Source organism: Neofelis nebulosa, chromosome 3 (genome assembly GCF_028018385.1).
Source record: "Neofelis nebulosa isolate mNeoNeb1 chromosome 3, mNeoNeb1.pri, whole genome shotgun sequence".
Taxonomy (NCBI): domain Eukaryota; kingdom Metazoa; phylum Chordata; class Mammalia; order Carnivora; family Felidae; genus Neofelis; species Neofelis nebulosa.
The window spans coordinates 139107239-139119044 of record NC_080784.1 but is presented as its reverse complement, the minus strand read 5'-3'; the positions used below and the strand labels follow the sequence as shown (position 1 = coordinate 139119044).

Here is an 11806-nt window from a genome sequence, read left to right as displayed (position 1 = left end):
CCTGGAGCCTGTTTCCGATTCTGTGTCTCCCTCTCTCTCTGCCCCTCCCCCGTTCATGCTCTGTCTCTCTCTGTCCCAAAAATAAATTAAAAACGTTGAAAAAAAAATTTAAAAAAAAAAAAAATAAGTGGGTCTTGAATTTTGTCATAATTTTTCTGTACCTTTTAACTTTTTTGGAAAAATATTTGAGCTATAATATACATATTGTAATATTAACCCTTTTAAAGTTCAGTCGTTTTTAGTATATTCAAAAGGTTCTCTGCAACTTTTACGATCATACAGTTTTACTTCTTTTTTATATCCATGCAGTGAGTTACATTGATGATTTTTGAATGTTGTCAACTTTTTATTCCGGAGATAAACCCAACCTGGTCATGATGCATTCTTTTTATCTATTGCTAGACTTCATTTGATAATATAATCAGGGAGTTAAATGTCTCTGGCCTTATAGTAAATATTACCCTGAATATATTTTCTTAATGCTTTTGAGAAAAAAAAAAAATGCCTTAAATGCTTTCATAAAACTATTTAAAAATTATAATTAAAAAAAAAAAGCCCTTATACCTTTCATTTTATAAAGTCATTTGGATCATAAAAACCTCACGTTTGGTCTATAGATAATGACAAAATCTGCATTAAGGAAACACACACACACACAGACACACACAGCCCTAAGTAATTGACACAGTAGAAAATAACTCTAATAGCAAAGGCTTTCTTTCTATAGCTGATTGGCTTCCTTCTCCTTTGGGTTGCTCCTACGGAATTTCTACAGAAAATGCTGAAAAAGGATGCAATATGATGGTAGAGATCCTAGTTTGAAGCTGCATTTACATAACAAGTATTCTCTTAGCTGTTTGTTACAGAATAAAAGTGGAAAACTTTTCTAAAGATTTTTTTTATTCACATTTGACATAAGATTTAGAAAATGTTAGTTGTCTGAATCCAAGAACTGGGAAGCCAAAGCAGTAGTCTCTCCCTAAAGTCGCTGCTCTGCTTGTTTTATTACCTGCAACATTAAGGTTTTGTTTCCCAGATAAGACCTACAGGTTGCTTTTTGTTCTTGAAAGAAAAGGAAACTGAGAAAGGTGCTCACCATAAAAACACCAAACATTAAAAAAGAAAGAAAAACATCAAAAAAGAAAGGAAAGAGTAGACTGAGTTTCTGCCTTTACACAGTGGAAAAAAGGCCTATTTTCATTTCAAAGCAATTTTGGGTTAATGATAATTGGACAAAATTATACTTATTATTTGTGTGCTTTCAGAAGTAATGTCAAATTTACTTAAAATCAGATATTTTAAGTTTCTTTTCTGGTACATTAAATGGTTAAAAGTGGGTGTTCTTAAAGAAAAAAAACAAACTTTTTTTTTTTTTTTTTACAGAATAGTATAAATGTTTATTTTCTGTATGATTTACTTTGCTGTCCTGTTTTTACAATATAGAAAAGTGTATTCTTCGAATAGCTCTAGTAAATATAAATTTAATCTTTCTACTTTGGGATGTAAATAGAGCTAAAAAAATTATATACCCAACCCTCCCCAAATAGTCTTTTAAAATTGTTGAATTAATGTGGATATTAATCTTGTTCAGCAATTTGATGCAAATGCCTAAATACAAAAAGTTGCTTAGTAAGTACTACACAGGAAGGAAAGTCTTAATACTTTAGATAGCTTCTTGAAAATCAGAAAAACTAGTAGCATTTGATTGCACCTTCAAGTTTTTACAAGCAAAACATTCTCAAGCAATGCCGTCATACATAATCTACAATTATAATCCAAATTTCACATTTTCTGCACACTGTATATAAATACACATCACAAAGGTGCAATTAGAATTAAACACAGAGTATGTACAAAATGAACAAAGTTTAGGTTTAGACCAAAAAGGTATTGTAATCTTTTGAAAAATAACTTGATTAGATATTTTATCCTCTTACACTAATTTACATTTATACAAATTTTAATTAAACATACTAGATTGAGGTGCTAAGAATGTTTGCACTATCTACATTTAAAGTTACTGCACTATAATTTTATAAATCCAAATTTCAAAAGGAAGATACTTCAATGAATAACGGAATCTTCTTTTGGATTACTTAATTTCTATTGCCTATATCTTGTATGTTCATATGAACATATATACACACTTAATACATACAACTATAGATTCCTTGTAGGAAATGTAATAATCATATACTAATAATTACTGAGGATTAAGGTACCTAACAAAATGCCTGAATTCCAACATGGTTTTTCTTGTCATAAAATCCAGAGTCCTCTTACAGGCTCTTAAATTCATAAAGCTCTTGAATTTTGAATTTGTGAAAATGATTTAGGTTATTTTAGTAATAATAAGAAAACACTCATACCTTCAGCTTATCAAATCACTGGCTAAAAATAATGCCATTTTAAGCTTCCCTTATAAAAAGAAGTCCCACTATAATTTTGAAAGCTTTGTTAGGAGCCCCTTTCAGTAAATCAAGTAAGACTCCTACACTGGATTGAGACCTCTTAGTTCAAAAGTCTATAAAGAGAATTGTATAGATGAAAAGTCTTTCCCTCAATTCATTTATTAGAGCTTCAATGTTCTTTATTTCTCCATCCAAGTCAAATTTTATACCTGATGATTATGTAAGTTTCTGTATTATCACTACATAATAAGTTCTATTCATATGCACCTCTCACTTTTAATAGTACCCAGTAATCACTTTGACAATTTATTAATATCATTTCAAATACACAGCACCTCCTTCAAAGAAAATGGAAACATCCCAGAGCATTTCTTAGTCACTCTTTCTTAGAGAAACACCTTGCCTATCAAGAACTACTGCCTGTCCCTTAACAGTTTTTCTTAAAAAACAACTTCTTAATTTTAAAAGTATGCCTATGGATTACTTCCCCTTCTGACATTCCCAAAGTGACAACACGATATTATTCCAGAATCTGTGCTAAAAAGTTTTTTTCTTAAAAAGGTAGTGCTTTTCTAAACACAAAAATGTCATTTGAATATGTTTCATAAGAATTTGTTTATGTAGACATTCTATCTGCTCAGGTCTAGTGCCAAAGAATGACTGGGTAATACCAATGGTTCTCTGGCTTTTTCTACTGGAACAAAGTCCTACAACGCCATACATTATAAATTATATTAATTTATAAATGTCCTTTGTCAATAGCATCAGATGGATAGAACATCTAATTCTTAAGAAACCCATGCAAATTAAAATCTATATAATACAATAAAGAAAAACCCAATTTAGAAGGGGCATAAACAGATTTAACTAAGATTTAAAATGTACTAATTTCCTCATTTAAAATTTCTTCTTTCAATATTATAACTTCAGGTCACACAAGGACTGAATTAACAGTACAATCATTGTTAAATTATCTTCCAGAAAATCAAGTGTCCCTGGACCTTCAATTTTCTGTACAGTTCCATTTATCAGTCTTTTTGTGCAAGAGTTAGCAATTCATGGCACAAGGGTCACTTTTTGCTTTGCCTGCAGAATTGATGACGCTCATCAAACATCGTCCGAATTCCTCCAGTATCATCCGTTCGGCTGCTGCCTTTGATTTTCCCTTCTTGTCTGCCTGCTCTGCCTGGGCAAGAAGGCAATTACATGTGGCTTCCGCTACTTCCTTAGTTACAAATGTAAATGGCAATCTGAAAGGATTTTTTGAGAGAGAAAGAGAGACGATGATGGTGTTGAATAACAACAAAAGTGGATGACATTACTTCACATGAATATCTGTTAACATGTTCATGACTCACCAACACACTGAACATTACAATTTGTGCAGTGAGCACAAGCACAGCCCAAAGAGCTTTAAAAAGTTAGACCTGTTTTATTGCATATAAGAAAATATAATTTTACATAAAATACATGTCTTATTACCTACACAAGGTTATCTGGTTAACCAGAAGATGTTAACTCTGTATGTCAACTGGATAATTCTATAACAAAGTACTCCTAATTCGTGAATTAGTTTTCAGAGTGCAGTCTTTGTTTTATTTATTGCTGTTTCTTCACAGCCTAGAACACTGCCTGACACATAGAAACACTCCATGAATATTTGTTCAATGAATGAATAAAATTGAGCACTGCAAGCAGTATCTCCTGGACAACACTAACAATAAAGTACTTTCCCAGAGTCCCATATATTGTTCACAAAACAAAAAGCACACCAAAATTTTGCATTTTTCCATCATGACAAACAAAACAGTGGGGAAACCAAATGCTGTTCTCTACATGGAGTTTCATTCATAAAGACCTCAACTATTAAGTATTAAATAAGAGCAATCCATCCTGAGGCTTGCTATATGTAGCCACGTCTTAAAGCCTTCAGAGACCAATCAGGCAACCTAACGTAACCACGACACTAATGTTACCAATGACACTGACAGAAGGAAACTGCAAAACAAATGAAGTCTGATATTCAGACCTACTGTGACAAGAGAGTAATTGAGGGTTTGGGCTGCTGTACAGTTGTATAAAAATCTTTAAAATGCAAAACACTTCAAATTAGAAAATATTATACTATTACAATAACGTTAATATTGTATAGTTAGTAACACTGTATAATAGTTCTTCAGAATTGCTATCTGAAATATTTTGTACAAAAAGAAGCATTTCTGTAAGCATTGGAGCCTATTTCAACTGAGGCATTTTACATAATATACCATCTGGAAGGCTCATTGCATTTAATAATTCTGCAAGCTAACCTCTACTAAACCCTCTGATACAAATCCACACCAGCAAGCTGTGCGGCATTGGACCCTGCCAAACACTGGGACAGCGATGCTTTATTCTTTGTGGCCACTTGGTAAGGATGATGGGAAGGACAAGAGAACCGAGACCTAGAGAGGGGGAGTGCTTGTCGAATTCACAAACTACTGCGTAGCACACACAGTATTTAAACTCAGCTCGGCCGAACTTTAAAGCTCGAGCTTTCCTACTCCAGAGTTTAGCAGTCCAGTGAAACAAGGTGCCCCAGTAGGTTGGGGAAAAGTGCTACATGGGCACGGAAAAGGCAACAGAAGGTAAGGATGTGCAAAAGTGTGGATGATACTACTACCAGGAACGGGTGTAAAAATTCAGTTTTCTTAGGGATTTGTCAAATTACATCACTACCTCATCTTAGTGGAGAGAAATCGAATTAAGCACAAAGCCTTTTAGAAGTGTGTACTATATCTCACAGTGGTTTTCCTATTACCTTCAAAATCCTTTACAAGTAACTAGAGATAGAAAGACAATGCAAAAAGAGGTTTGCAACAAGGCAAAGCATGAACTTAGCCTTGTCCAAAAAGAAGAAACTTTACCAGAAATAATACTGATGTTATACTATAAAAAGACATTAAAATACTGACTTACTTTCCTCCTCCACTATTCAAAGCCGGCGTTGGCCTAGTAAGCAAGTCCGAAATTTGAGACGATAACTTAGTTTTCGCTGCCGTCTGTTGCTGTACCCTTACTTCAGCTGCGTCTGCCAAGTGCATCAGTGTCTTTCGTTCTGGGCTTTCTTCAAAATTCTTACAGCCAACACATTTGCATATTGAGGAACACATTATTTTTGCCTAAAAGATTTACAAAAGAAAAGCTTCCAAATCAAACCCAAAAAGCATTACTCTTAAGTAGACTCTAATCAAATCAACAGACAACAGAACTAACTGCTCAAATGACATAAGATACAATGGAAACCTCTCTTCCTGACACTCAATGGGCTACGTACACGTGGACAGGTCAAATATTTAAGTCCAAGAGTGGCTACACAGTGTTTGTTTTTGAGTGCTTCCACATCATTTCTTCCCCCGCTAAAGGTTTTCCTCCTGATATGATTAACGTGTGTTCTTTATAAAGAATATGAATGATACAATATTAAAAAAATAAGTTATCTGGAATCCATACACCTCAAAGTGTTGATCATTTCCCACTCATGCAAACACACAATTATCACATGAAAGGAATTTCATAGATGCTATTTTTATTATGGATAATCTCCATAATCTCCCTCCCTGAATCCCCTTCTCCAGCGTCCCCAAATCCTTCCATAGTCCATATTAAACCAGTGTGTCCTTGTATGTAAAAATGTGTAAAACATATATATTTATGAAAAACACAGCCCTTATGTACATATACCTATCTTAACTAACAAATACACATCTTTTTTTTAGTTTGTTTTACAAAATCATATGCCCCACTTTCTGCATCTTCCGTTTCTCACACTACGCCTCATGGAATCCCTCCCCCCAAGTCATCTAGCATAGGCTGAATTCATTCTATTTAATGTCTGAGTATTAATCTCTGGTATAGATGTGCCACCTTTTATTTGGGCATTCACTTGCCTGTTGCTGGCCATTTATTTTGTTACCAGTTCTTGAGTACTACAAATAATGCATAAAAGATTATTTTATATATATATACATATATATGCTTTTATTTCTATGAGCTACATTTCTAGAATTGGGCTCACTGGCCAAAGGGTATGTGTATTTTAATAGATGTGGGCAGACTGTCTTTACAAAAGGCTGTAACACCTCACATCTCATCAGCAATGTATGAAAGAAGCCTTTCCCACATTCCCTCCAACAGTGTATATTCTAGCTCTTTTTAATATTTAGCAATCTGGGGGAAAGAGGTGAAGTGAGATCTCATTGTTCCGTCATTGACATTTCCCAAGCCTAGTAAATTTGAGTATCTTTTGTTGGATGCAGTTTCTTCGGTGAACCCATGTCAATTTAAAGAAACATACCAACTGCCCTTTCTCTCTACAGCACCTAGCAAGACAAACAAATCGTATTATGACGAACACATTTAACCCTGCTCCTTTCTTACAATACACAAATAAATTCTCTTTACGAAGGGAACAAAATGGATATACATTCTGGGTTAATGGAGTTAAGCTACACTTAATAAGTATCTAATGATGAAGAGATAAAATCCCTGATATCAAGGGTGAAAAAGACACACCAATAACGATAATTTGGATTAAGTATGAAGAACCGTAAGAAAGGTACTAATAATCTAACAGGAACTCAGGAAGAAATTAGAATGACAGAGTATCCGTTTAGCTTTGCTGATTCAACTTCCCTTGTGGTCAAAAACAAGGAGAGGAAAAAAGGTTACAAGGCACAGCCATTTAAAAAATGTGGACGCTCACATCTCCACTCAACAAGCCTTGAAAGCTGAGTGAAAGGAACAGGCATGTGTTATCCAGATGCAGACTAACTGGACCAAAAAAGCCAATTCAATTCAAAAGACCAACAAATGAACACACAAACTGTCAGACAATATCACAACCAATTCACAAGGGGCGAATCAGCCACTGCTAGTCCTAGATTAGTGCATTCCAGTTCTTCCATTTCTTGGTCTTTGAGAGTGACAAGTTAGTTATTAGACACTATGTGTGTTCTGAAAGTCAAGGATTTTTATAACTGGGCAGCTTTCTCTCTTTTAGTATACTTCAACCAGCTTTTCTATTTCTATAAATTCTCTCTCTATAAATATATAATTGTTAGTTCTTGTATGTTTATCATATGCCTAGCATGTACAGACCGTTCAATGCCATATGCATGGAAGGGTTTCTTTGCCCTTCTGACCCAGCTTTACATCAATTTCCATTTTGTCTCTTTTTGTGGACTTGGTTTGATAATAAGAATATGCTATTCTTACATGTTTTAAATATCCATGACAAATTTTGTATGACATGGTTTATGAACAGATGCCACCTATTTCATCATGTGTTCAAATAAAGGAGTCCAGGGGCACCTGGGTGGCTCAGTTGGTTGAGCATCCAACTTTGGCTCAGGTCTGATCTCACATTCTGTGAGTTCAAGCCCCACGTCGGGCTCTGTGCTAACAGCTCAAAGCCTGGAGCCTGCTTCAGATTCTGTGTCTCCCTCTCTCTCTGCCCCAATCCTGCTTGCTCTCTGTCTCTCAAAAACGAATAAACTTAAAAAAATTTTTTTTTAATTCAAATAAAAATTCAGGATAAAAAAGGATAAAAAACTGACTTGTTGGACTCTAAAACATTATTTAAGACACTTTCAAAATACTCTTAATTATACACAATTTTCATTCATTTTGACTTTAGGACCAACAAGAGGTTACCTTACTATACTTCTTAGAAGGAGTATTTGACTTCTAACACAGGTGAATTACGATTTCATTACATAGGGAATACAGCACACATAATCTTTACTGTGACACATTTTGAAGGGGAAGGGGCACTGAATGGCAGGCACACACTCCTAAAGCAGAGCAACCTTATGAGGGGAGAATGCCGTCCTTGGTATTGCTTTACCAAGTACAACGCCAGGGCTTCTGCCAAAACAAAAAATAAGGTATCCTTCTGAATATGAAATCTGAAAGTATGAAAATCTAATAGATGAGAAGAGCCAGCTAACTGTAGGGATGACTCAATTCCAAAGATTGTCAGTGAAGAGTTTCAGGTACACCAAAAAAGCAAATACACTAACACAGGGTTCATCTTGGGCATGAATAGATTATTCTATTTAAGCTTTGAAAATAAAAACAATGTTTATTATGTAGTTATGTAGTACTTCGTCTATAGCAAGAAGGGGATGATTTAAATAGTATTTAAAAATAAAATAAATAGCACCTGTCAAAGATGCCTGACTAATCATGGTCAGCAGCAAAAATGGATGCAATCACTTCACAATGACCAATAACCTCAACCAGCAATATTTCATGTTTCTTTCCTATTTTTATGCTCAGAAAGCAAACTTCGTAACATAACTCAGTTTTCCAAAGAGCACTGTTCTTCAACAAGGCACTATAGGCATGTTGGGCAAGATAAATCTTCACTTTCAGGACTGCCCGTGGAATGCAGACTATTTTGTAACCACATATATTTTCAAAAGCCCAGGGGGACAGTTGGTAGCACTACTCTTCCATTAAAGACAACTGCTAGTTTCCAATCCACTTTGATGTTATTTAAAAAAATTTTTATTTATTTTTTTTTAATGTTTATTTATTTTTGAGAGAGAGAGAGAGACACAAAGTTTGAGTGAGGGAGGTGCAGGGAGAGAGGGAGACACAATCTGAAGCAGGCTCCAGGCTCTGAGCTGTCAGCACAGAGTCCAACGTGGGGCTCGAGCTCACAGACCGGACCGTGAGATCATGACCTGAGCTGAAGTTGGACGCCCAACCAACTGAGCCACTCAGGCACCCCCAAAAAGTTTTTTTTTTTAATGTTTACTTATTTTTGAGAGAGAGAGAGAGAGAGAGAGAGCACGCGAGCAGGGAAGGGGCTGAGAGAGAGGAAGACACAGAACCCGAAGCAGGCTCCAGGCTCTGAGCTGTCAGCACAGAGCCCAATGCGGGGCTCGAACTTACGAACCATGAGATCATGACCTGAGTTCAAGTCAGACGCCCAACCGACTGGGCCACCCAGGTGCCCCCTGATGTTATTTTTACTAAAAATCAATAAATTGTTGCTCTGATTTACACACTTCCAGGTATAATGATCAAGAAGTTATGAACTGGTAATCAGGTAATGAGTCCCAAAGCCATAATGACAAGACCAAGGTATTGTTCCTCTGAAGCCCTGCTTGGGAGGCCAGAAGGTCTTCCTCAAACTAGGGGCCTTGCAACGACTGTGCATATTTTCAAACTGCGATAGCAGAATAATTTCCCAATTTGTAAGTAAATTTTTACAATATACCCTTTCTAAAGTTATTTTCAAAAAAATGGTTAGATTATGTTCCCCAACCAGCATCTCACCTCATAGCATTCACAGTAGTTTTTAAGACATCCTGATCGTTTGCAATTACATCCTTTGCTGTGACGTCGATCTGATTCTCCCTCCTTTCCTTTCCCTATCTTAGGTTTAAAAGCTTCTGGATTTCTGTCAAGGCATGCCTATTAAAACAGATCAAATATCAACCGAAGCTCAATCACATTAGATTAAATACAGCAAAAGGAACTAATTTTCATTGTAAAGGAACCAAGTTCTACAAAAATCAGGTGAAACTGGAAATTTCTGTCAGTTAAATAAAATAAAAAGTAATCACCTTTATTGCTTTTTGCCTTTCATTTTCATGTTCCAAATTATTATAACAATTAGTACAGTTGCAGTTGTTGCAAAATTCACCATTTGCAAAGCAATCACAATATCTGGAATACAAAAATCAGTGCAAGTCACATAAAAAAGTAATTGTTTGGTTTTTTTTTTATTGTTTATTTATTTTAAGAGAGCAAGCAAGAGTAGGGAGAGGGGCAGAGAGACAGAGGGAGAGGAAAAAAATCCCAAGCAGGCTCCATGCTATCAGCACAGAGCCCAACACAGGGCTCAAACCCATGAACTGTGAGATTGTGTCCTGAGTCAAAATCAAGAGTTGGACATTTAACCGAATGAGCCATTCAGGCATCCCAGAAAAGTCATTGTTAAAATACATAAAACTAGAAATTATCTGATTAAAAGCATTATATATGCAGAGCCACCTACTTACAGAGTTCATTTTTACTGACTGTCAACCACGTTGATCAGCCTCAAAATTAAAGTCACTGGCTCCTAGAATTTTGGTTTAGAAACTTAGTTCCAGTAGTAACTGCTGTCAACACAACAGCTATGTGATTTTATGTGAACCCAAAGTAAGTTATTTCAAAATTATTAAAAAGGAAACACATGAGCTATATTCCAGTAGTGCAATCTGCTTACTTGAACTAGTTATGCTTCCTGGGATTTTAAACCACTTACATGACCAGTGCTTTTCACTTAAGTGTTTCATGTCAGATCTATTGGTTCAGACCTAATATGCAAATTAATCATCCAACAAATTCTTTTTAAATGTTTATTTTTTTATTTTTGAGCGAGAGTGTGTGCGAGCAGGGGAGGGGCAGAAAGAGAGGGAGACAGAGAATCCACGCTGACAGCAGAGAGCCTGATGTGGGGTTCGAACTCATGAACTGTATGATCATGACCTGAGCTGAAGTCAGATGCTTAACTCATTGAGCCACCCAGGTGCCCCCATCCAACAATTTTTAAAGCTACTCAGAGTATCACCTCACTTAGGAGACCAAATATAAAGGTCATAAATATAATCAAATTTATTATTATTAACAAAAGAGACTATGTCTGTCTCATGCTGCTGTGTCCCTAAATTCCTACTCCAGTGCCTCATCTATGTTAAAGACTATAAAATAACTTCTGAATGTATGAAACAGTATTTTTACACCATCATAAGTGCTCATTCACTTGCACGTTTATAACTGGTTTGTTAAGAATTTTTATTTAACTCCATTTACTTTTAAAAGTATTTTCAGGGGGCGCCTGGGTGGCTCAGTCGGTTGAGCGTCTGACTTCAGCTCAGGTCACGATCTCACTGTTCGTGAGTTCGAGCCCCGCGTCGGGCTCTGGGCTGATGGCTCAGAGCCTGGAGCCTGCTTCCGATACTGTGTCTCCCTCTCTCTCTGCCCCTCCCCCATTCATGCTCTGTCTCTCTCTGTCTCAAAAATAAATAAACATTAAAAAAAATATAAAAATAAATAAAAATAAAAAATAAAAGTATTTTCAGTTATATCCAATGAAGAAATAGTAGCAAAAAGACTTACAATTTCAAACACAGCGATTTTGTACAATTACAGGGCTTCCTGGGCCGACTGGCAGACTCTGATGGTATTATGCTATACAGATACAAAAAAAAAGATACAGATTTTAATCAATTAAAGATAACTATGCAAATTGGAAATGTCTCTGCAAATTCCTCCTAAAATAAAGCTTTAACAAATGTATCCATCTCTAATAATCCATCTCTATGTTGTCCCTTCACATCAAATTCAAAAGCAAG

The 11806-nt window shown here is 35.7% G+C and overlaps 2 protein-coding genes across 7 annotated transcripts in view; both read right to left on the bottom strand.

Moving 5' to 3' along the window:
• Window positions 1–11806, bottom strand: part of LOC131507383 (placenta-specific gene 8 protein) — a 196861-nt gene that overhangs the window by 38370 nt on the left and 146685 nt on the right. The window lies entirely within an intron of this gene.
• The window catches only part of LIN54 (lin-54 DREAM MuvB core complex component), a 69227-nt gene continuing 57754 nt past the window's right edge, over window positions 334–11806 (bottom strand). For 4 of the 6 annotated variants that reach the window (XM_058722080.1, XM_058722084.1, XM_058722079.1 and 1 more), the window contains exons 9-13: window positions 11571–11642; window positions 10031–10133; window positions 9741–9878; window positions 5370–5572; window positions 880–3661 (exon numbers count right to left, since the gene is read on the bottom strand). In XM_058722080.1, the coding sequence (XP_058578063.1) occupies window positions 3460–3661; window positions 5370–5572; window positions 9741–9878; window positions 10031–10133; window positions 11571–11642 (718 nt within the window). In that variant the 3' untranslated portion in view covers window positions 880–3459. Of the gene's footprint in view, window positions 3662–5369; window positions 5573–9740; window positions 9879–10030; window positions 10134–11570; window positions 11643–11806 lie in introns of all 6 variants that reach the window. The other 2 variants (XM_058722082.1, XM_058722081.1) reach the window with 1 other exon arrangement.